The following is a 26,424-nucleotide window of genomic DNA, read 5'->3' on the forward strand; positions in this document are numbered from 1 at the left end:
TGGAGGAAACTGCCCCTATCATTAGCAGGCCGAATAAATTTAATAAAAATGGTATCTTTGCCAAGATTTATATACATATTTCAGGCAATACCGCTATTATTAATGAGGATAGATCGGTTAACAATTAATAAATTAATAACACAATTTATTTGGGGAAACAAAAAACCTAGGATAGCTCTCAGGCGGATGTTTGCAAAAAAAGAAGCAATAGGCATGGCAGTACCGGACACTGAGTCATACAACATAGCAGCTAATTTAAAATTTGTATGGGACTGGTTCTCTGAAAGGATCATTTTTCTTTGTTAAAGATTTAAGAGGCACTGGTAGCCCCCTATGCATTGAAAGCTCTTGTACATATGCCTGTGAAATTAATTCCAGGAGTAATTAAAAGTTTTCTAATTATAGATCAATCAATACGGGCGTGGCGTAAATTTTGTTTTAAAATAGGAGTTAATTACAGAGTTTCATCATTCTTGACAATTAAGAGGTAATCCTGAATTTGAAGAAGGCTATGATTCTGCTAGGTTCAAGGAATGGGCAGATTTTGGGATAATCTATCTTGCACAACTCATTAAAAAAGAAGAGAACTTAATTAAAACCTTTGATGAATGCAAAAATGAGTTCAATATGCTGAATCACCTTTTTTTCATATTTACAACTCCAATACTATGCTGAACAATGTAGGAAATTGAAGCTCATAGAGTGGGATAATGATACACTAAGACAGATAAATAGCCTATTTCAGGCAGGGAAATTTTCTATTTCATATACATATAATGCCTTACTATTAGTGCAAGAACAAAGTAATTCTAGATATCTTAAATTGAAATGGAATCAACTTTGCAGATATCAGGTTGAATTAGATTTAATTAGACTGGCGAAGGCTATGAGAGGGGAATATTTCAGGGAACAACAGGTGAAGATTCTGTTCTAAAGTTATCCTAAACCTCAGTGTAGTTCACGCTGGGACAAGATGAGCAATAAAACACTATGTAATAAATGCAAATTCTATGCAGCGGACATGATCCACCTTTTCTGGACGTGTCCATTTATTCAAAAATTCTGGGGAAAAATCTAATTTTGGGCCACAAAAACCTTGAAACAATACATTCATTTAAATGAATATGAAGTATTTTTCCTACTAACACAGGATGAAGTAGGCCCTAATTGTTTATTAATTAACACTGCGGTCCTGATAGGTAGAAAACTTATTTTAAAGAACTGGAAGTCTAATAAAGAACCAACATTTTCGGAATTTAAGAATGGGATGGTATATCAATTGTTTTTAGAACTTGCCTCAACGAAGGCGGATTCAGAAAATGGTATTAAAGTTTTCTTCATGAAATTGGGGATATTTATTAAGACTATTTGGTTGTGATAGTCTGTGTCTAGTTACAATGCCAATAATGAATATATAACGTTTAATGTGGAAAAGTTTTTTTTTTTTTTTTTTTTTTTTAATTTCTTTTTCACGAGATTTTCTGATAGATGAAGAATATTATATTATATTTCTGCTGGATTTAAGCTTTATATTGTATTAGAATACTTTTAGTTTTTCTTTTTTTCTGCCCTGCGTAGTATAACTTTATGTAAAGCTCATTAGTGCTTTGTCTTTTTTTTGGCTAAAAAATAAAAATAAAAATAAAATAAAAAAGAACATAACATAATAGCAGCATACAGAACATAATTGAGAGGGCTGAGATACCCGGGCCTCCTCACAATATACACAGGTATCAAATTCTGTCTCAGAGGGATACTCCTCTAACATATCAGAATCCCCCATAACTTGTCTAAGTTATTATCAAAAAGATAAAAACAACTGGCACCTTATACCCCCAATGGCTGGGCCACTCACCACCTCCTATGACCCAGACAGGTATAGAAGACGCTCCTCTCCGCAGACACTCAGTCAGGAATCAAAAGTGGAAATAAACTTGACCACTCCCGGTCACATGTTGCTCATGCAGGACCGCCCCTGCTAAGAAAAGGCGCGCCAGCTTAATAAACTGTGCAGCTCTCAAAAGAAACGAACCTGTACATTCCATATCAGCCAAAGAGCCCACATGTTTTTACATATAAGCAGTCAAAATCATATAACAAACATGATTTAAAAATCCCCACTGTTCAATAACCCCCCTCAGGAGATATTAACCCTTGATTTGATAAAGATAAAAGGAGTCCCACTGAGACCCTGTTTTCTACCGTTAACATGGTATAAAATGAAACGATCTTACCGGAATCTATGCCGTGGAACAGCGACATAGTCCTACAAGTTTGACAGATTGTAGCAGCGCCTCTAACATGGACTTGAGCGAAGGCAAGCAGGCAGTGAAACTCGTCAACGCTGATTGCTTAAGGAGCTGTTAATATTAGTCTGGATGGCTTTGCAGAAAGACTCTCCCTGCATCTCCAGACTCTAACTTTCATCCATGCTCTCATTGAGAGTCTGACAAGACTACTTAAAACTCCAGTCCCATACCGAAGGGTACTACCCCCATAAGAGACAACTTCAAATCTTCCAACACTGCTCTGCCATCCTCCTGTGATGAAAGGCAAAGAATGACTGGGGGATGAGGGAAGTGGGGGGGGGGGGGTATTTAAGCCTTTGGCTGGGGTGTCTTTGCCTCCTCCTGGTGGCCAGGTTCTGTATTCCAACAAGTAATAAATGCAGCTGTACACTCTCCCTGTATTTAGAAGGAAATATAGATTTTAATTTTAAAACATCTAGCTGTACATTTGGCTTAATTTATCTTAGGTAGTATATGGACAGGCTGATTAAAGGGAACATCTATTTTCCATATTCAGACTGAAAATGATTTAGATACTACTTTATCTTAGAGGAAGACTAAATATAAAGCTTCAGGCAAAAATACCTGTAACCAGAAAAAAACTTATCTAAACAAAACCAGAAGTAGATTACAAAGAAGACAAAAATAAGACCACTATTACTCCACAACTGTACCCTTAACATTATTTATTTTCTTGTTTTTCTAAAAGGAGAACATATTGCCATATATTGTAATATATTAATCTAATAGAATCTAGTATGTCTATCTGTTGACTTAGCTGTCTTCTTTAGTCTGGTACACTGATACACTCAACCTTAAAGCAATAACTTATGGAATAATGAACCCTGTTAAAAAGAGTTAATTTCACCGTTTAAGCAGAGGAAGCAGGAACTTTGCAGTATGACATTCCTGACAATTTCTCTTAAATTCTTCAGATTCCATAGGAACGAATAGAAGATATAACATATTATATGTAAAAGGAAAACACAATTTGCCTAAAAAGAGCATCATACAGAAGTGATTCTTGAAAATAATTTGTCCAGTTCTGTATATTATATAAATTTATATTTTGTAGCCAACACATCTTTTCCCATAGGTGTTACAATTTTCAAAAAATTCTCAAGTTTTTAATCCATTAACATAGCATACCTTTTGGTCCCCTGATAATTTAAATGTAGTTTTTTATTATAGCAAGATCAAATATACCAAAATGTTGCACTATAATGTCTCTTTAAACTCCACAATGAGATGGACTTCAGCACTAATAATATGCAGTCACTAGACACAGAGCATGGGATCACATCTATTTTGAACTTCTTGGAGAACAGAAATTGTTCAATTTCTTATGCCTCTTAGAGGATATGCTGTTAACCAATTATCCACACTTTAAAATAATGCTGTCACTGACAAATTACTGGAGAATAGGGTATCACAAAGGGGGAGAGGGAATGAATTCCTTCAAAGAGATGTCACTATTTATATCCATTATGTGTTTTTTAAGAATAGGCATTACTGGACAATTATCTTCATCTTTAAAGAAGCAGTTAACAATCCTTTGCACAATATACGCATGAACAAATGAGCCATACCTTTAAAAAAAAAAAAAAAAAAATTGTAACTAATCAGCGACTAATTTCCAGTGAATAGATGTTACTGGCTAGTGATCCACATGGTCAGAGGAGATGCCAATGGCCAACAATCACACCTCTAGAGTACTGAACTTTGACTAGCGATTGTTTTTTTCAAGATGACATGACAATGATCAATGATCAAGATTACATTCAAGTGGCAACCTAAGATTCGATCACCAAGAGGGTTTACACATGGTATAAGTGGCATAAGTATTTCTGTCACTGACTGCAAATGACATAGAAGGAAAATTAGGTTCTATGATTTAGTTTTTGTTGTCCAATGGAGAGAGGAACCTGAGTTAAGCTCCTTTTATAATAAAGGAAACATTTCTTGAAGGCATTTAAACATTTATGGAATTAAAACTCATAAGTTAGCTCATCTAACCTGTTGTTACAGTCTTGTTATTCTGTCCAGCTTGATATACACTTTGCTGAAGTAGATGGAGACATTCCCCAAGGCAGCTAAGGGTAGCAGCAGAGGTAGCTTTCAGTAGGAGTAAGTCCTGGTCCAAGGCAGAAAGGGGTCCAGAACCTGAAAGTGATTCAATAGTGTGCACCAAATGTTTTTGCTGTCCTTCCACTTGGGCCATCATCTGCAAGAAAAGAAACAACATCAGTCTAAAAAGATATAACGGTCACAGGCATGTCATAAATAGTAAAAAAAAAAAACACACTTTTGCTTTACCACCACTGGGAAGTATATGTGCTCTGTTTTTACCCTTTAAAAATTAAAGTGTCAGGTTCTATATAATTTGTGACATATAGATTTCCTACACAAGTGTGCTATCCAGAATTCTTGCTTTTTTGGAATTGGATTTGACAGTTTTGACCAATGTATAATGACTCCAGTTGTATTTTTTAAGACTAGATTTCCCTACATTTTATATGCTAAATGTAAATTTACAATGATGAAAATGTACAAACATGTGCTAATCAAGAAACAAAATCCCAATATCACCAATGGTACTCAAAGGTTGAGTTGCTGTAGGATGTGTGTGCATGCAGCTTACTGCTGTATGCTTGGCGCGTCTTGTACACTGTAACAGAACATGTGTTCTTTCTAGACGCATTTCTATAAATGCATGCACATTGCAGAAAAGCTTCTGATCTAACAAATCTGGAATGTATTACTCTCTGCATTTCAAAGCTCTGATTTTACATTACTGCATTGAAAGTATATGGTTCTAATATTTGAATGTGCAGATGCCAAGTGGCAGAATTTTAAGGTAGGTTAAGATTGACAACACACAAAATATTCCATAGGGATGTTCATTTCAATCAATTTCAGAGAAAATTTCTGACATAAAGTTCAAAAGAACTTCTGATAAGAATTCAATAGAATTTTTTTTTTTTTAAGTATATATTTTATCAGATGTGTGATCATGGTTAACCATTATATGAGTTCTAAAAATCAATTTGTCCATATTATGCTTTTTTTTTTTTTTTTTTTACATTTTTTTATTGAGGAGTTGTGCAATACAATTATTACTTAGTGTTATACAGTAATGTTTGAAAGCAAAAGAAAAATACAATCATTCATTTCTGCACATCTTGAGTGACAACCCTCATTTTCTTATTTTATTATCCCTGATTGCTTCAGTTCAGACCACTTTTGGGTCCATAATTTTTATATATATATATATATATATATATATATATATATAAAGGTAAGTAGGGAAATGATAGGTAAAACATACCAATAACTATATTAACCAAGTATTATGAAGCTTTCAGCTTAAAGGCCAAAACCAACCTTTTAACATCAATGTTCATTCTAATTTTATAGTACCCTGTGCAAACTTTTGTTGGGTTTGGAGGGGGAGCATACCCACCACGCTGGAGAGGATCTGTAGACACATAGCCAGAAACATACACCATGAAAAGTTTTCTAAGGCAAGGGACTGGAGACTAGTCTGACATTTGATAAACAATCCCTGTTTATTGTTCAGGGACAGTAAACTGCAGAAGACAATATTAACCATGGCAGTAGATAGCTGCAAGGGACATCACTTTCTAGAACTCCAGGGAATATAGGCTTAAATGGGTAGATCTTGTCTGCTATGGACTCTGACCACCATGTTATTACACAATTATCTCACTTCCTTCACTCTATTCTTTTCTTGCCCTTTCCCGCGGCTTTGGCCGCTAGCCACGTGGAAAAGGGGTGTTGTAATACAGAGCATGTATAGTAAAGGACTGGTAAAACATCTAAACAGTAGATAGATCTTTCTAATGTGGGGACAACATCTGAGCATAAGTCATTTAAGTGGAGCGGTTTGTCCTAGGACTCATAACCAGTCTTTTTCCCTCATTGGGGTGTGTTGTAACAGAATAATGTATAAAATACATTATAGCAAAACTATAGAACAACAACAGGTTAAGTAATACATCTGAGAGGGAGATAGTTCACTCAATACATTGCATCTTACATATATGTCCCAACTTGGCATAACTTATGTTATAACATAGAAGGCAATGAAGGCAAACTGGTTCAGCTCTATTATATGTATCTCCCTCCTGTTCACTTCCATCTATCACACAATTTCGCAGCTAGAGAACAAAAATTCAAAAACAAACAACAAATCTAAAACAGTTTAACATACGTGAATGTCCCAGCAATGTCCTCGCTATTATTGTGTAACCAAGGACAATTGTAACATATTTCTTGTGTTCACCAAGTTTAGCCCCAAGATTTTGTCCCTGACAGAGGCTGAGTCTTTCCAGTTGTATGGAAATAGCTGTTGTGATGCTGCAGGATCAATTGTACGTTCTGGTCACTCTGCTCTAGTGTCCCATCTTGGTTTCCCAAGAGCATGGGATATCCAAACTGTTTGCGGCAGGTCTCCGGTTCTTCTGATGTTCCCTTTGCAAGAGGAGCGGGCTTTATGTGGTCAATCCTCTTGTGCAAGGCGGTGTTAAAATCTAGGGAGTACTCCCAGTATGCTGTCTTGGCTTCATGGGGGTTCCCCACTAACTCCCCCTCAGCTGCACTATATGAAGATCGTTCTCCCGTTGGTAGCCAGCTTTCCCCGGTATCCGCTGACTCCTTTATGGTGATCTTTGTTTCCGGCCAAGTTCCTGGATCTGAGTATTCAGGCGGTGTTCTATGTAAAGTCTCCAGCTTCGTCTCCCTATGCGGTAGCTTCTGTGGTATTGCAAACTGAATCGCCGGGCTTCGGAAGCTATCCTGCCATGTGTCTGATTCTGGTGATAGCGTTACTTTCTCGCCCTCATTAGATGAAATCCCTGCGCTCACGGCATGCAATCGATCCATTAGGTAGTCATATGGAGCGCCAGCGATAAGTTGTTTACACCTTTCTTCAAATCTATGTTATTTTGTGGTGCTGTTTCCTCTGCGGGAGCCATTTTAGCTGCAGGAGTGTATAAGTCTCCTGCGTCCAGTGCCCCCATTTTTACCAGTTGTCTTCACTGTAGATATGCTCCCCCTTGTAAAAGAATGTTATCGTTAGGGTCTATATCGAGATGGTTGGTATTGGCAGAGAACCTCGGCGTATGGAGGGGGTAGCGCCACCTGTAATGAGCCGCCGCTCCAGGCCTCTTCTGTCTTATCCCCTGCTCCGGTGTCAAGAATACAGTGCAGTTAAGAATATTTGATATGCCACTGTGTGCTAGTGCCCAGTGGTGGGCAAAGCAGATGATTGTACTGTAAAAGGACTCCCAAAATCGGCAGAGTATCAACAGGAGCTCAAGGAGTGTGCGACCGACCAGGATCGCTGCTAAGACACGCCCCCGAATTCAATAGAATTCTAACAATTTGTCACTATGGAAGTATTGTTGAAACATCACATCAATCCTGTGAAGAAGCATAAGCAAAGCTGTGGAAGCTCCCCTCTTACTTGGGAATTTTTCATACAAGCAAGTGCTGGTAAAGTTGTGGTATCTGTGTTTTGTGATGCAGAGGGACATTTTATGGACTACCTACAGCATGGAGAGTTCATAGCAGTTGATAGGAAAATTGTTCAAAGCAAATAAAGAGAAGTGGCCAGTTGAGTCCAAAAGTGCAATTTCTCCAAGATAATGTTCCCATTCACGAGTGCTTTGTTGTTGTCATGGTGGCCATTGCTGTAACTATATGAAATTTGCTGGACCAACCCCATATTCACCAGACTTTTTTTGGAAGGTATAAAAATGTTGCAGCATTGTTTGCAGAAGTGTGCTCTGCAAATGGGGAATTACAGGGACACTGTACTGTAAAATGTTCTCCCTCTTTAATATGTAACAAATTTTAAATTGCTCTCTCTAAGGGCCCAATGATCAAAAACCTGCCAGCATGGAGAGAAATCACGCAGAATTTGGGGGATTTATTGATCACTTTAATTGTAATGTAAGAGTCTTTACGTCACATCCAGAACCCTGCTTAGGGATATAAACATATCTCTAAGGCTCAAGCAAACAATTGTTTTATTAATCAATTATTTGAGGGACCTTGTAACACTGACAAGACTTCTTAGATCATTTCGCCTGACTGAAGAGCCCTAAGTTTTGCCCTTTGTGTGTAAAAAGATAATATAAAGAGGCTTTTGTATATATAAATGCAGATAAGATAGAGATATGCTCTCCCTGCAATGAGTAAAACAGCTATTTAATATTAAAAATAACCCTAAATGAGTAATTTCCCATATAATTTATGCTCAGCTGGTATACCAAGCCAATGGAAATATATTCAAGGGAAAACAATTTTACAGAACACTTTCTTTAAGTTAAAAAAATAAATAAAAAATTCAAGGATCTAAGTGAGTCTATGGGGCCAATTTTTCAATATCTGTTGGACATGATCGCTGTCGGCATTTAACTTTGTACAAGCAGTTCTGGTAACCTGCTTGTGCAAAGCCGCCTCCTGCAGATTCACGGCCAATCAAACTGGAAATTATTGCCCTACCCTCAAATTAGAAACATTTTTGGTAATAATTATATATTAGAAAAATAATACTGATCTAAACTGAAATGCATTGATTTATTGTCAGTATCAATTAGAATGACTATTTAATCAACTCTTCTTACCTATATTTAATTTCCTTTCAATAAAGTATGGATGTATTGCTAAGGGTACTCATCTTCTACTACCTATTCCTGACTGTTTATATCCATGCTTCTTCCCTTATCTCTGTAATCTGCAGACATGTAAAAAGGACAGAACCCTTATTGGTTGGATGCACACACACCCCTAAAACCTCCACTAGAAAAAGACAATGCTTAAGTGTCTTCCCAAATATATTTTTTATTCAAACAGGTTAGAAACTTCCATTTGCACTTTGAACATATGATAACCAGAGGGTGACCCCTTGGTTAAATGAGAAGACTGTCATCTTTCTAATGAGTCCCATTCCCTCTAAGTTTTGTCATCTTCTACCTCTTGTCTCTTTTGTTAGTCCATGTGTAGGTTAAATATGTTGTATTTTTATATCAAAAGCAGCTTTGGAGATCTCAAAAAGTTATAGGTATTAAAACAGCAACAGATGCACATTCCCAGTATTTATTTCCTTGTTAAAGATCTAGTTGAGATGTCTATGCAGCTGTAATCTATGAAATGTAACAATACATTTAAAAAGAGAAGAAGCACAAAATAACCTCTTGCAGGTACTACATCACAAAGTAATTTGCCGAGTGTACTGTGTTGACGTAGCACCTACTTCCAGCACAAATGTGCATGTTGTGATCCCCACTATAAGCTTAGAAAGAAGGAACCACAACCAAGGGAGCGAAAGGCATCTGCCTTCATATGGTAAGGGAACACTGATCGTCCTTCCTTACCATAATAAGCCAGATTTCAATCATTACAGAGAGTGAAACTGTGTGTGTCACTTTCTGTAACTATCTTAAATCGATGCCTGGTGGGAGAAGTGGGAAGGAATGGAGGCAGGGTGTAGCCCAGCACAGGAGGGGAGGGAGGTGTTTCCTACACTACAGAAAATGATAATTTTGAGCTGGGACCCTACACTAAAAATCAAAAGTAATTGCTTGGAGGGGGAAGGGTGTGAGGGATTCCTACACTACATAAAAATATAGAAAATAAATAACAAACATGGCAGGGGACATTGGGAGGGATCCATACTCTACAGAAATATATATATATATATATATATATATATATATATATATACAGGGAGTGCAGAATTATTAGGCAAGTTGTATTTTTGAGGATTAATTTTATTATTGAACAACAACCATGTTCTCAATGAACCCAAAAAACTCATTAATATCAAAGCTGAATAGTTTTGGAAGTAGTTTTTAGTTTGTTTTTAGTTATAGCTATTTTAGGGGGATATCTGTGTGTGCAGGTGACTATTACTGTGCATAATTATTAGGCAACTTAACAAAAAACAAATATATACCCATTTCAATTATTTATTTTTACCAGTGAAACCAATATAACATCTCAACATTCACAAATATACATTTCTGACATTCAAAAACAAAACAAAAACAAATCAGTGACCAATATAGCCACCTTTCTTTGCAAGGACACTCAAAAGCCTGCCATCCATGGATTCTGTCAGTGTTTTGATCTGTTCACCATCAACATTGCGTGCAGCAGCAACCACAGCCTCCCAGACACTGTTCAGAGAGGTGTACTGTTTTCCCTCCTTGTAAATCTCACATTTGATGATGGACCACAGGTTCTCAATGGGGTTCAGATCAGGTGAACAAGGAGGCCATGTCATTAGATTTTCTTCTTTTATACCCTTTCTTGCCAGCCACGCTGTGGAGTACTTGGATGCGTGTGATGGAGCATTGTCCTGCATGAAAATCATGTTTTTCTTGAAGGATGCAGACTTCTTCCTGTACCACTGCTTGAAGAAGGTGTCTTCCAGAAACTGGCAGTAGGACTGGGAGTTGAGCTTGACTCCATCCTCAACCCGAAAAGGCCCCACAAGCTCATCTTTGATGATACCAGCCCAAACCAGTACTCCACCTCCACCTTGCTGGCGTCTGAGTTGGACTGGAGCTCTCTGCCCTTTACCAATCCAGCCACGGGCCCATCCATCTGGCCCATCAAGACTCACTCTCATTTCATCAGTCCATAAAACCTTAGAAAAATCAGTCTTGAGATATTTCTTGGCCCAGTCTTGACGTTTCAGCTTGTGTGTCTTGTTCAGTGGTGGTCGTCTTTCAGCCTTTCTTACCTTGGCCATGTCTCTGAGTATTGCACACCTTGTGCTTTTGGGCACTCCAGTGATGTTGCAGCTCTGAAATATGGCCAAACTGGTGGCAAATGGCATCTTGGCAGCTGCACGCTTGACTTTTCTCAGTTCATGGGCAGTTATTTTGCGCCTTGGTTTTTCCACACGCTTCTTGTGACCCTGTTGACTATTTTGAATGAAACGCTTGATTGTTCGATGATCACGCTTCAGAAGCTTTGCAATTTTAAGAGTGCTGTCAGGTCCGCAGGGGAGCATTACAATCATTAACACAAAACACAAAAAAAAACCCTGCGGACCTGACACCCAGGTTGCTCGGGGGTTAACTGCTTGGGTTGCTGGGAACTTTGCAGCTGTCTGTCAGTGTTCAGGGCTGTGGAGTTAACAGTGGCTTAGGATGTGTACCCAGTCCAGTCTGTGAGTGCGGTCCATTCCTGTGTTTTGTATTTACATAGGGGAGGTTACAAAAGCCTGTGTCACCCTGGGAGGTTCCCAGTTGGTTTGTTTGGAAGTATGCATTGTGTGGGTGCTGGTTAGGGTCCCAGGAAGGGGGGAGACCTTGTCGTGGTCCTGGGCTTGATCCTTTGGCGCCAAATGTAACTGACTTCCCCCAGTTTTGCTTTTAAACATTGCTGTGAATCTGCTAGTGAGTGCTGGGTTTTTTGTGTTTTGTGTTAATGATTGTAATGCTCCCCTGCGGACCTGACACCCAGGTTGCTCGGGGGTTAACTGCCTGGGTTGCTGGGAACTTTGCAGCTGTCTGTCAGTGTTCAGGGCTGTGGAGTTAACAGTGGCTTAGGATGTGTACCCAGTCCAGTCTGTGAGTGCGGTCCATTCCTGTGTTTTGTATTTACATAGGGGAGGTTACAAAAGCCTGTGTCACCCTGGGAGGTTCCCAGTTGGTTTGTTTGGAAGTATGCATTGTGTGGGTGCTGGTTAGGGTCCCAGGAAGGGGGAGACCTTGTCGTGGTCCTGGGCTTGATCCTTTGGCGCCAAATGTAACTGACTTCCCCCAGTTTTGCTTTTAAACATTGCTGTGAATCTGCTAGTGAGTGCTGGGTTTTTTGTGTTTTGTATATATATATATATATATATATATATTAAAAAGACTGTCTGCCAGTACTAATGATGGTGGTGACCAGTGGGGGGGGGAGGGGGAGAGGGAAGATAGTTGTTTGGGAGGACTCAAGGGGTGGGAGGATAATCCCTACAATACAGCAAATATTATCCTTACAAGCTAACTGATTCACTGCCAGGAATTGCAGAAGTGTGGTGAATAGCTGCAATTTGCGGCCTAATTGCCAAAAACCAATGGCAAGGCCATGCATGTCTGCTGTTTCTAAACAAATGGGATTCCAGAGAAACTTTTACAACCATTTGTTTTATGACTGTAGTAGTTGTGTGTAAATAATGTCAGTGAGAAACCCAAAGTTTACAAAAATGTTAGTTGCATCAATATAACAAAATATAACAAAAATAGGCATAGGTCAATAACTTGGGTTCTCTACTTTAAAAAAATATATATAGTTAAATCACAAAAACAAATTCTCTCTTTCTGTTTAAAATGGGTTATAGCAAAAAATGCTAGAAAATTCTCTGGTACTTTGGGCAAGTTTTTTCTCTGAAATTCTGAGTAGTGAAGAGGTTAAATATAAAGTATTATATTAAGAGAAACTATTAGAGAGTAAATACACTCAATAAATAAATAAATAACATATTCTGGCCTAGCAGTTGGGAACATATACAAGTCAAGTTTTATTCCAAGCAAGATATACTTCTCTTAATTTACATAATCGAATATGGAAGTCAAAATTAAACATTCATAGCATGTTCCATTGTTTTTTTTTAATAAATGTACTTCTTTTAATCATTTTACCTATTTATTTTGGTCTCCTTAGTTAAAACATGTCCCATTTCCTAAAGTGGTAGTAGAAGCATCCATTTGATTTTAGCACTATGTAGCAAAACCATGCGTAGCAGTGTTAAAAATAAGCATATAGAGGGAACTTTAGACTGGACTCGGAGTAGCTTCTACTGCACCCATTGTATGGTAAAACTTCATGGAAAAGTAATCTAGAGGAGAGCTGTATAGGTAAAAGCACTGTTAAATAAAGAAGATATTTTGAAGAAAAATATTTGAGTCTTCAGCTAGGAGACATACCAGCAGTGTGTGTAATACTTAAAAATTATATTACAAATTTGCTTCATTCTCTTGGTATCCTTTCTTGAGGAAGCAGCAATATACCGCAGGGAGCTAGGGGACCACATCAGGGAAGCCAATGGCAAGAGGCATATATGTGCAGCTGCCAATAATCAGCCAGATCCAGTATTGCACTGGTGCTCTTGAGCCTTCCTAAGTAGTTTAAAATGACATGATCTGTCTAAATCCGGAAATTTAAATTTTTACTTTACGGCCCTTTAAGAACTCCATTTAATTACACATAAAGTATGTGTTTATATTAAAGTCTCACAGATTTCATCATTTTTATTTTTATTGTAATATGATGTGCAAGACGGTTACTGTAAACTTAAAGGCTCCATTGTTTTCTTTCTCAGGAGCTTTAATATGGTTATAAATATATAATGTAAATGTTATGTATAGAATGACAAGTTGAAATGTGGCACTGTTTCCATGCTGTTCATATTTTATCTATAAAGATGTGATTATTTTTAATGGGATACATCTAATGCATTGTTAAACTGTGTCTAATGCACCTTTAGTGGATTTGGAGAAAGGTGAGTGGGAAATTCTCACCTTGCATACTGTTCTGTTCTAGGTCATGAATACTAAAGCGCTACATATGTTTGCAAGAAACTTTATGGTTTATTAATTAAAAATCTGCATTTATTTTGCAGCAGTTTGTAGTTCAACTATATGTTCATTAGCTTCAGCATTTATTTTAATTACAAATGCACTAATTAGCCTGAACATGCAAAGGTCAGGGCTGGTGCTACAATAGAGGCAGACTCGGCGACTGCCTAAGCGCGCCCCTGGGGGGGTGCAAATTTAATGCATGTCATATTTTTTTTTAATGTGTATATCAAGCATTATAAATAACTTGCCATTTCTCCACTGCAAATTAAAGGGACATGCCAGCCTAAGGTGCATGTACCATCTGATAATGACTCAATTTGTTAATTGCTGACATGATACAAGCTTTACTGGTGCTCTGAGCAGCTGCAGTATTTAAAATGCTGGTGCACTAAGAATATCTAGCTGTGCTTCACATGCACGTGCAGAGAAAAATGTTAACACTAAAACAGTGATAACTTTTACTAGAAGCATTTTTTTGCCAATACATGTATATTACATATATGTTTCTATTCAAAGATGTAATTCATCTATGTGCATTTATATTTTGACCGGATTGCCCCTTAAATGTGATCTGTCATAGGGATTGAAAAATGTATACTTACGCGAAAAAGGAAAATGTATCAAGGTGCATGTGCAGCTTCTGAGAACTTGCAGTTCAAGATTGCCGCAAACACAAGCGTAATAAGCAGTCTCTGCCTCTTATCCTAGATGGCCGAGATAAATCACTTCAAAGTCGCTTGTTTGGGGTAGTTGACAGGCCCTTCTCTCACGATAGCTTACCCAAGAGCAGGGGGCAGAACTGAACAACAGAGCTCTTCTGCAATCTTAAACAATTCCAAAGTGACTGCAGGTGGGCAAAATTCTCTGCTTGAGAACTTTTTCGTCTGCAGCTTGGTAAATTTTACTGTTAGACGTGCAAATATCAGTCTAGGTACAATGGTGAAAAAGAAAAGAGATCATCCTACCTTCTACTTTGTGTGTTTTATATATTGTCACTACATTTTGATTCACTATGCAGAGCCACCTCTGATTTGCTATGTTGGGCAGAGACACCACTTTGGTACGTTATGCCATGCATAAATTAACCATTATAGCTATTGTAATATATCAGATAAACAGTCAAGAATTTAATGTGAAATCTTTTCACGTAAATCTATTTTTTCTATCATTATAGATAACATAGTAAATTCTATAGCTGCTTAAAACATCACTAGAACATTTTGTTAAGAAGCAGTAATGACAGGGTATATGATTGGGTAGGCGGCAAAATGTGTCTTCGAATGTGTAGCCAAAAATCCTAGCACCGGCCCTGGCGAAGATGTGCATATCATGTAAAAACTGTAAAAAAGAACAAACTACAATAAATATTATTATGTATTTTAAGCTTGTTTCTGACAGTCACTGAGCATAAATTAGTAAGGGAATGGAAAAATGTAGAAGGGGCTTAGGGATAACATCAGTGCAAATCGAAATACTCCAAATGCCTCAGCTATTTTATATCTATCTATCTCATTGATATTGTTTAGTAATTTCATTTTTTTTTATTAAGCTTTTGACAAAATTATAGTCTTTTATTGATATAATGATTCAAAAGACTTGGAATATAGCAAAGGATTTTTACTTTCAGTAACACAATTGTAACCACAAAACTCAGATAAGAAACAGGAAAGCCATTGTCTAACAGCATGTAATTGTTTAGACTAGCAACCCTGCACTTCTGTGTTTAACCCCTTCAAATGAGTTAAACATAGTACATAGTACTTCTGCTTTAGACACACGGAACACTGCTGGTCCAAAGCGGAAACTGCCACTGACCCAATCAACAGCACTTGTCACATGACCCAGCCTGTGCAACTAGCTCTGCCTGATTGGATAACATGTAAAAATTTTTTAACTATGGTGGCCCTTTAAAGGGACATGAAACCCACATTTTTTCTTACATGATTTAGAAAGAATTTGCAATTTTAAACAACTTTCCAATTTACTTCTATTATCTAATTTGCGTAATTTTCTTGATATCCTTTATTGAAAAGTATATCTACTTTTCAATAAAGTCATGGGGCCCCCCCTAGCCCATTGGGCCCCCTGACAGGAGGTCACCCCTGTCACCCCCAGATGGCGGCCCTGTCAGTAGCTGCAGATTGGTGGCTGCACATAGATGCCTTGTGTGATTGGTTCACCCATGTTCATTGCTATTCTTCAACAAATGATATCTAAAGAATGAAGCAAATTAAATAACAGAAGTAAATTGGAATCTTGTTTAAAATTGTATTCTCTCTGATTAATGAAAGAAAAATTTTGGGTTTCATGTCCCTTTAACTTGAATCCACCTTAAGCAGGTAGACTTTAACAAAACAGGGTGCCGATATCTTTAACTCTGAGAGCTTCTGTGACGAATCCCCGGCTACCCCGGCTGGGTAGCTCCGCCAAACGGGTCCTTCCGCTGTCTGGAACAAACTGCTATGTAGCCCAGGAAAGTGATTCTAGCAGGAGCCCACCTAAATGACTAGACAGACTAGCATTCAGGTGAAAAAAAGAACTGCTTTATTGAACAGAAAACACAGCTTTTATACATTTCCAACAAATGGGGGTAGTTACTACACAAATAGATACAAATATTATACAATGAGACAAACATCAGACAACGGTTAGTTAAACAAGATTCTAATCACATCCTGACTTACAAAAAGACAATGGATGACTCGCACAACAAATGGGCGTAGTTACTAAACAAATAGAAACAACTATTATACAATGAGACAAACATCAGACAATGGTTATTTAATCAAGATTCTAATCACATCCTGACTTACAAAAGGACAATGGATGACTCACACAACAAATGGGGGTAGTTACTACACAAATAGAAACAAATATTATACAATGAGACAAACATCAGACAATGGTTAGTTAAACAAGATTCTAATCACATCCTGACTTACAAAAGGACAATGGATGTTTCACACAATAGCAGAAAGACACTTCACACCTAGACTAGATAACAACAGGGGTGAGGTTATAGGGGTAGGGGTTTAACTCTTGCAGCCTGGTATCCGTGACATCTCCCCCCCTCCAGTTCGGCAGGCCCAGCTAGATCCACATACGGGTCGGCTTGGGGATGTCCGAGGAATATATGCCACTTCAGTCCACCGGGAAAGTCCGTCAGCATTCCCATTGCTTTTTCCCGGTCGGTACTGAATGTCAAAGTTAAATGGCTGCAGGGCTAGGCTCCACCTTAACAGTCTCCCGTGTCCCCGGAAACTCGGTTGAGCCATACAAGGGGGATTATGTTCAGTGAGGACAGTGAAGGGTCTTCCATATAGGTAGGGCTGCAACTTCTTCAAAGCCCAGTCCTAGCGCCAGACACTCTTTCTCGACCGCCATGTAGCCTACTTCCCAGGGTAGCAGTTTTCAACTACCGCAGCTACCGCAGCCCGACTCGGGTGGCCAAGTATTGAACCTCCGAGCGTCCAATGGTACACTTATCTGGCTTCAAGGCTAGTCCGGCGGGCTCGAAGACGATCTAAGACGACGCCTAGGTGGACCAGATGGTCCTCCCAGGTCTCGCTATAGATAGCGATGTCATCCAGGTATGCACAAGCATAGTCCTGGAGGCCATCTAAAAGGCCTGTAGCATTGTCTGTTTTGACAGGCTTCAGGGCGAGGACCTTCTGTCCCACTATCAGGGTTCGGGTACGGGCATTGCGATCGTACCATCGCTTCTGTTTGTGCTGAGAGGCCCTGAAGGTTCTCACGGGACCTGGGCTGCCAGGTCCTGCAGCCGGTCCCCTGAGCTGGAGTACGCAGCCCATGACAGAGTGCTCTTCTCCCCCTGTGGCTCCCTCCTAGTGGGCTTGTACCAAATCTAGTGGGCCCCTAACCTTTCAACCATACAGTAGTTCAAAGGGGGAAAAACCTGTGGATTCCTGAGGCACCTCTCGATATGCAAAGAGGAGATGCGGCAGAAATTTTTCCCAGTCCCTGTGAGTGGCCGAAAATGTCTGAAGCAGTTGCTTTAGGGTCCCGTTAAACCTCTCACACAGCCCATTTGTCTGGGGATGGTAAGGGGCGCTGTGCAGGGGTTTAATCCCGTACAACTTCCAGAGTTGTTGAATGATTTCCGCAGTGAAAAGTGTTCCCTGATCGGAAACCACTTTCCGAGGGAAGCCTACCCTGGTGAATATCTGGAGCATCGCGTCTGCTATGGGCTGCGCCTGGATATTGGCCAAGGGGATTGATTTATATATATATATATATATATAGATAGATAGATAGATAGATAGATAGATAGATAGATAGATATAGGACTATCTATTTATAAATACGTAGAACATTGGAATGTCTAATATTTAGAGTACACTTTATTAAATATGAATATTACATAAATACGCTTTCACACATTTTCATCTACTTAACTGCAAAGGGCTCAAATGTACTTTTATATATATATATATATATATATATATATATATATATATATATATATGTGTGTCTATATATGTATACATATGTATTTATGAGTTTATATGTGTATATATGTCTGCAAATACATATATATATATACACATATAAATACATAAATACATATGTACACTATCGATTATGGGCCAGATTACGAGTGGAGCAATAAGCGGTTTATAGTGTTTTTTCATGGGAGTTTTGCTCCTCGTCAGGCTTACCGCTCATATTACAAATTTAAAGTAAATGTGATCGCTTGAGCACAATCAAGATTTACACTAGAATGATTACCTGACTTCGGAGCTCTGGTTAACTGTTTCACGAAACAAAAAAAAGTTGCAGAAAACACATCAAAAACACATTACAAAGCATAGTTACACTCATAATAACACTACCTAATACTGTAAAAAGTATTTTTAAAAATATTGCACACAAAAGTTATAAGGACTCAAAGATAGGAGGTCTCAGGTGTTATGAAAACAAAGGCATGCTTTAACATAGAGATACACAGATACCTGTCTAAAGTTGTACTGTCTACTATATATATAGTATATATATATATATATATATAATATATCCAGGTATGGTTTGCACCTATCAAAACCTTTCAGGATGAAGTCAAAACTTTCCATAGCTCCATAGCATACGCTGTCGGCATTTAACATTGCACAAGCATTTCACGAGAAATGCTTGTGCGATGCCGCACCCTGCACATTCACGGCCAATCTGCTGCTAGCAGGGGGTGTCAATTATCCCGATCGTATCTGATCGGGATGATTGCAGTCCTCCACCTAAAAGCGGACGAGTTAAGGAGCAGCCGTCTCAGCGAGACGGAAACTATGTGGGAAGATAGCAGCATCCGCTGCTTGGTAAATCTCCCCCTTAGTATCTATCACAAACATATGTTTCTTGTAAGTTTAAAAAAAAATTTGATTTAGCTTTTTACCCAAACATTTAATTAAACATGTTTATTTGCTGGTCTTTTATAAACATATTCAATAATGTGACCTTTCCATGTTCCTTTAAAACAGTTTATGCAGTGCATTAGTTAATTAACGATTAACAATAAAAAAGAAATCTAGTCACACATCTAAGGTCTTTCATGCACTTGTGACTCCAGCCTGCTTTCCTAAGTGGCATTGATGCTTTACAATGAGATGAAAGCACACCATTAGCAAATAAGGGGAGTTATGTTTTCTCTGTCCTGCACCTATCTACTTTGATCTTGTGCCCTTGCCAGAGACGTGCCTTGTCTGTAGCACAGAAATGGCAGAAAGAATAGCTGGAAATGACTATGATGAAAGGATGGTGCTGATCTTCCACCTCATTATCACAAGAGCACATTAAGGAAACGGCTTCAAGCAATATTTTCCTTCTGTATCTGAAAATGCCTGAAACAAAGAGAGTGCTAGGCCCAAGTGAAGCCTTGTAGTTTGTCTCTACACTTCTGTGAGAAAAATAAATCTGTAAACATTCCAGAGTAGCTTTCCCAGAGACGGGTAGACACAGCAGTGTGATACATCATCCACTTTACTGAAGGAGCAGGTATAAAACTTTAAAACACCTACAGCAGGTTTAATACGATAATGAGTGCTTCTTTGCCGTGTGTAACTAGGGGTACAATTATGTAATTTGGTGAAATATAAAAGAAAAATCATCTTACAAGGAAATGAGGCTTCCAATTTATTTAAATTACTGCTTATCAGCAGCATATGTGATGGGGCTCAGCAAGCCACCTCTAGCAGGTTAATTTTATACTAAATTGCACGTCATTAACTTATTAATGTTTAAATAATTAATTAATTTGCCTACTTTTGCTGTAAAATACAACTATATAGTGTGCTTGTACTATCCCCAGGAGAGACTAAAGTGCACCCAATGGGGAGATTGAACTATGGCTGCAACATTCTATCAAATGATCGTTTAGCTCACATCACAAGTTCAATTACACCTGTCCAGGGTAGAGTTGCAACCTCGGCCATGTTTTCCTGGACAATTATGAGTTACACATTGTGTGAGTGAAGGGAGGAACATGAATAGTGTTGTCTAGCAGTTGTTCCTCCCTGCACCCCCCCTGCAGCATGTGTAACTCATAACTGTCCAGGAAAACATGACTGAGATAACAACCCTACTCCAGGGCCACTTAGTATTTGTAGGGACTTGGGCAAGAAAAGTGACCATGTGGGGCACCTTAGCTAAATCCCATTATCAGGGCCACCACTAGAAATTTTGGGGCCCCTTACTTAACCATTGATCAGGGACCCCCCCCCTTTGACATGTGCAATTTTTGACAAAGTGACTAAAACTTATATATGCACTTTATGTGAATAATCAGTAGTAAGGTCAAAATGTCCTAAAAAGCAACAGACATTGGACACACACACAAACTCAAAAACACAAACTTCCACATACACCCAAGGACACACCCACAGTGACAACCTCAGAAAATACTCAAAGACATACACACTCACAGACACACAGACACCCACAAAAAACACACAAAGGACATACCCACAGAAATCACACAAAGACATACATACACACTAGGGCTGCACGATTTATCGCAAGATGCAATTAAAAGCGATTTAAAAAATAAATAAATCCAAATCTAGAGCGCATTTTTATAGTCGCCGCTTGAATCTTAAATGCAAATATGGTTGCTCTGCCCGCATGCAGGACGTACACGTCCGTGAAACATAGTACATTATTGTAGTGGAGGGGTCAGAAGAGGAAGTGAGGTTGTGCGGCCTCAGGGCTGCCCTCTTCCTTATGACTATTTTAGTAAAATGTCTATGTTAACTTCAGGACAATGGTAAACTTTCCCGGGAACAGAGCTGGGTAGAAGAGACAAGTGTCCTGTATTGGGAGATGGGAAACTTGTGCGCAGGAGGTTACTTTAATTTGTGCGGGTGTCCGGTAGCAGGCGACTTACTCTAAACATGATCTATTCTTCACTAATAAGGCTGTTATCAGCCCAACTCTTACCGCCGCTGGATAATCTAGAAACGGCTATGTAACATCAGATGATGCAGCTTTATGTACGACACCCTCGGTAAGGATCCGACAGACGTAGATGTTCCCAGCTTTATGTTGGATTTGCGAGACAGGCGTTAGACTGTTGCATCATGCAGGACTATGCTATTGCTTAGTATAAGAACTGGTTAAAGAGCAGTGGGACATTAGTTGCTGAAGGCAGTTAACTTTGAGACTGATTTTTCCCTCATTTTTTTCTATATAGTCCTCTAGCCTAAAATCTAGTAGGGGTTTACTCTAGTTATACTTTCTCAACTTCAAGTCCATTCTTTACTCATATTCTGTACTTATAAACCACCTGCTACTATACTGTATTAACTGGAATGCATATGCATGTCCTATTGATTACTGCAAAAATGGTATACTGTTTGGAAGGTTATATTTAAGTTTCTTAGAAATGCCTCTGTATTTACAGAAAGTAATTCCTAGGTTTTACTATGGTAATACTCTGTATGGGATTTTTATTTATATTTTAAGCAATATAACGTTTGCTTTTCCTTTGTTATATTATAAAATAGGAGATAACTAATGATAAGCCAGATATGTATTCTGCAGACCACTCTTTCATTATGACTTTAGCTTTCTAGTCAGTGATCTTCACATTACTTTGTTATATGTGTTATTCTACTGACTATATAGTAGATCCTTATGTTTATGCATTTTTCTTAATAAAAATAATAAAAAGAAATAAAGGTCAGTGTATTTTACGATTCTGTACAGTTTAATGCATTTTTTATTGACAAATGTATGTTTAAAAGTTATTTTTATAAATTGCGATTAAAATCGCAATATTTCATGGCAAAAATCGCAATATTCATTTTTTCCCCATATCGCCCAGCCCTAATACACACACCCTCACTGAGACATCCACAGAAAACATACAAAGACATACACCCAACACCCTCACAGAGACACCCACAGAAAAAGCAGAAAGACATACACACCCTTACAGAGACACCCACAGAAAACACACAGACATATGCACACACCATCACAGACACACCCACAGAAAATGCACAGACATATGCACACACCATCACAGAGACACCCACAAAAAACACAGAAATATGCACACACCCTCACAGAGACACCCTCAAAAAAATACAGACATATGCACACACCCTCTTAGAGGCACCCACAGAAAGCACACAGACATACACACACACCCTCACAGAGATACCAACAGAAAATGCACCAAGACATATGCACATACCCTTACAGAGACATCCACAGAAAACACAGACATACATACACACACACACCCTCACAGAGACATCCACAGAAAACACACAGACATATACACCCACCCTCACAGAGGCATCCACAGAAAATACACAAATACATACATACACACACCCTCACAGAGACACCCACAGAAAATGCACAAAGAAATACGCACACACCTTCACAGAGACATCCACAGAAAATGCACGAAGACATAAGCACACACCCTCACAGAGACATCCACAGAAAACACACAAAGACATACACACCCACCCTCACAGAGACATCCACAGAAAATACAAAGACATACATGCACACACACTCACAGAGACACCCACAGAAAATGCACAAAGACATCCAGAGAAAATGCACAGACATACACACACACCCTCACGGAAAACACAGACATACACACACACACACACACCCACCCACACAGAGACACCAACAGAAAATGCACAAAGACATACACACACACCCTCACAGAGGCATCCAAAGAAAATGCAGAAAGACATACGCACACACCCTCACAGAGACACCCACAGAAAATGCACAAAGACATAGCACTCACAGAGACATCCACAGAAAATTCACAAAGACAGACACACACACCCTCATAGAGAGACCCACAGAAAAAAATACACACTCATAGAGACACCAACAAAACCACAAAGACATAAACACAGACACCCACAGAAACACTCACAGGTCGTAAAATTTCTGCACATTGCCATCCCCTAAATCAACAGTGTGTGACATGCATGATAAGAAAATAGCAGAAATTAAGAGATCACTTTTTAAAGAATCATATTTGTAAATGTGCAAACAAAAATACTTCTGTGAATTCAAAATTGTACATTAATGATCTGTCAGAATGGGTAGATAAAGAAAAGTACTTTTGAACGGTTGACATATGTTTGGTCCCCCCTCCCCCATTTTCCCCAACCAAGAGTACCACTTCAAATCTGGTGTACAAATGTTCCCATCTGTCAGCTGTACTTATGGATTTTGAAAATGGTGTACTATAAATGGTCTTGGTGGAACGATAAGCTGTGGTACTCATACCATTTGATCTGGTTAAATGCAGGATTTAGGCTTGTTTGTATGTATTTCAAAACGAAGTCAGCTGTAGTGTAAACTGAACAGTGTTACCTGTCTAATTTTAAACACTGAGCAATCTTAGCCTGAGAGTATAATATTTTATGCATATGTAATAATCTTAGATAAAATGCCTCCTGGCATCTGGAAAGTCCTTGCATAAAGGGACAGTAAACTGGAATGTATTTATATATATATATATATATATATATATATATATATATAAATTAAAAAAAATCATATATGCCAAAAGGGCACCTACCATTTGTGTATTGAGGACAATACATTTCTGCATGGTTTTAAATATAGAATTTCTACAGCATTGTCAAATAATCATAAATACACTGCTGCATATTGCTAAAAAAACATGTTTTTATGGACCCCTGGCCCCACCATACAACTACCACACTGAAGTTACAATCCAAAATTGCACAAAGAAATAAACATTTACTAAGTAAGTACTACCTCCTCTGCAAATCAAAGTGATCTGCCATCTGACTCAGGCACACACTTGTCAGGGTGCCAGGAATCAGACTGAGACGAGAAGTGCAAAATAATCACACCTTTATTAGTAGCAAAAAATAATAAAAAGTCCACAAGTCAAATAACAAGCCAGGAGTCAAAACCAGAGCTGGTAGTCAGATGAGCCGAGTCAGGAGCCAAAGCGAATAGTCAGACCAGCCGGAATCAGGAACAAGGAAAACAGCAGAGTCAGGAACAAGCCAGGGATCAGGAACCAGGAACCAGGAAGGATGTCAGGCAGCCAGGTGAGTAAAATGGCTGCCAGAAGCACATGGCAAACAAAACGGGGAAAAAACCCTGACAACACTGTACAAACTGAAGTGACAAGCCTGTCTCACACTGTGCATAGTGGTTTAGTGCACACTCAGAAATCCTCTCAAATGCTAATGCTTTACTCCTTGTAATGACATTTCCTGCACTCAATAGCACTCCACTGTAGTGCCCTCTGGTGGCTGCCAAAATTATAAAATATATATACATTTTTTTTAATAATAGTTGTGTTTGCCTCATACGGCCCCCTGGCACAGTGGGCCGGACAGGAATAACCCCTTTCACCCCCTAATGGCAGCCCTGCCCATTATCCCCCTTCCCCTCATATGCTCTGCCTCCTCTATGGCTAACATCTTCCCCAAAGTTTAGTGTGTCTTTTAGAACAAATAACACTATATATTATACCACCTAATACTATAATCACTGCTTAATAAACTAAATACAGGGTGTATATTGCACCTTCTCATACCCTCTGGCAGTGTGGGGTCCATGGTGGTCGCTCCTCGCACCTTGCCCAAAAGGCAGACCTGCATCTGTTTCTAGATGCCCACAGAAAACGAGACCAGGAATAAGAATTCCACCATTTTTAAGAGTAGTATCCCTGAACTGCTCTTTATTTGCAAAACCATTTAACTTGCAACCAAATCACATTGCTAAATTAAATTAACATCATATTTCATCAATGGAGGTTTGTAATTATGACACCAGTGGGTGTTTGCAAATGCAGAAGCTTGAAATGTTTAGTCACAGCCCTCCCCAAAACAACATAATTATGTAAGAACTTACCTGATAAATTCATTTCTTTCATATTAGCAAGAGTCCATGAGCTAGTGACGTATGGGATATACATTCCTACCAGGAGGGGCAAAGTTTCCCAAACCTTAAAATGCCTATAAATACACCCCTCACCACACCCACAATTCAGTTTAATGAATAGCCAAGAAGTGGGGTGATAAAGAAAGGAGCAAAAGCATAAAAAATAAGGAATTGGAATAATTGTGCTTTATACAAAAAAATCATAACCACCACAAAAAGGGTGGGCCTCATGGACTCTTGCTAATATGAAAGAAATGAATTTATCAGGTAAGTTCTTACATAAATTATGTTTTCTTTCATGTAATTAGCAAGAGTCCATGAGCTAGTGACGTATGGGATAGCAGATACCCAAGATGTGGAACTTCCACGCAAGAGTCACTAGAGAGGGAGGGATAAAATAAAGACAGCCAATTCCGCTGAAAAATTAATCCACAACCCAAATCAAAAGTTTCAATTTTTATAATGAAAAAAACTGAAATTATAAGTAGAAGAATCAAACTGAAACAGCTGCCTGAAGTACTATTCTACCAAAAACTGCTTCTGAAGAAGAGAAAACATCAAAATGGTAGAATTTAGTAAAAGTATGCAAAGAAGACCAAGTCGTTGCTTTGCAAATCTGATCAACAGAAGCTTCATTCTTAAAAGCCCAGGAAGTAGAAACTGACCTAGTAGAATGATCCGTAAACCTCTGAGGCGGGGATTAACCCGACTCCAAATAAGCATGATGAATCAAAAAAGCTTTAACCAAAATGCCAAAGAAATGACAGAGGCCTTCTGACCTTTCCTAAAACCAGAAAAGATAACAAATAGACTAGAAGTCTTTCTGAAATCTGAGTAGCTTCAACATAATATTTCAAAACTCTTACCACATCCAAAGAATGTAAGAATCTTTCCAAAGAATTCTTAGGTTAGGACACAAGGAAGGGACAATAATTCCTCTACTAATGTTGTTAGAATTCACAACTTTAGGTAAAAATTTAAATGAAGACAGCAAAACCACCTTATCCTGATGAAAAATCAGAAAAAAGGAGACTCACAAGAAAGAGCAGATAATTCAAAAACTGTTCTAGCTGAAGACATGTCTAAAAGGAACAATACTTTCCATGAAA

At 38.6% G+C, this 26,424-nt stretch overlaps 1 protein-coding gene across 1 annotated transcript in view; it reads right to left on the bottom strand.

The window, feature by feature from the left end:
- Positions 1-26,424, bottom strand: part of OSBPL10 (oxysterol binding protein like 10) — an 873,140-nt gene that overhangs the window by 273,610 nt on the left and 573,106 nt on the right. Inside the window, exon 5 of the mRNA XM_053714253.1 lies at positions 4,305-4,512. Coding sequence (XP_053570228.1) covers positions 4,305-4,512 — 208 coding nt within the window. The remainder of the gene's footprint in view (positions 1-4,304; positions 4,513-26,424) is intronic.

This window comes from Bombina bombina, chromosome 5 (genome assembly GCF_027579735.1).
Source record: "Bombina bombina isolate aBomBom1 chromosome 5, aBomBom1.pri, whole genome shotgun sequence".
NCBI lineage: Eukaryota > Metazoa > Chordata > Amphibia > Anura > Bombinatoridae > Bombina > Bombina bombina.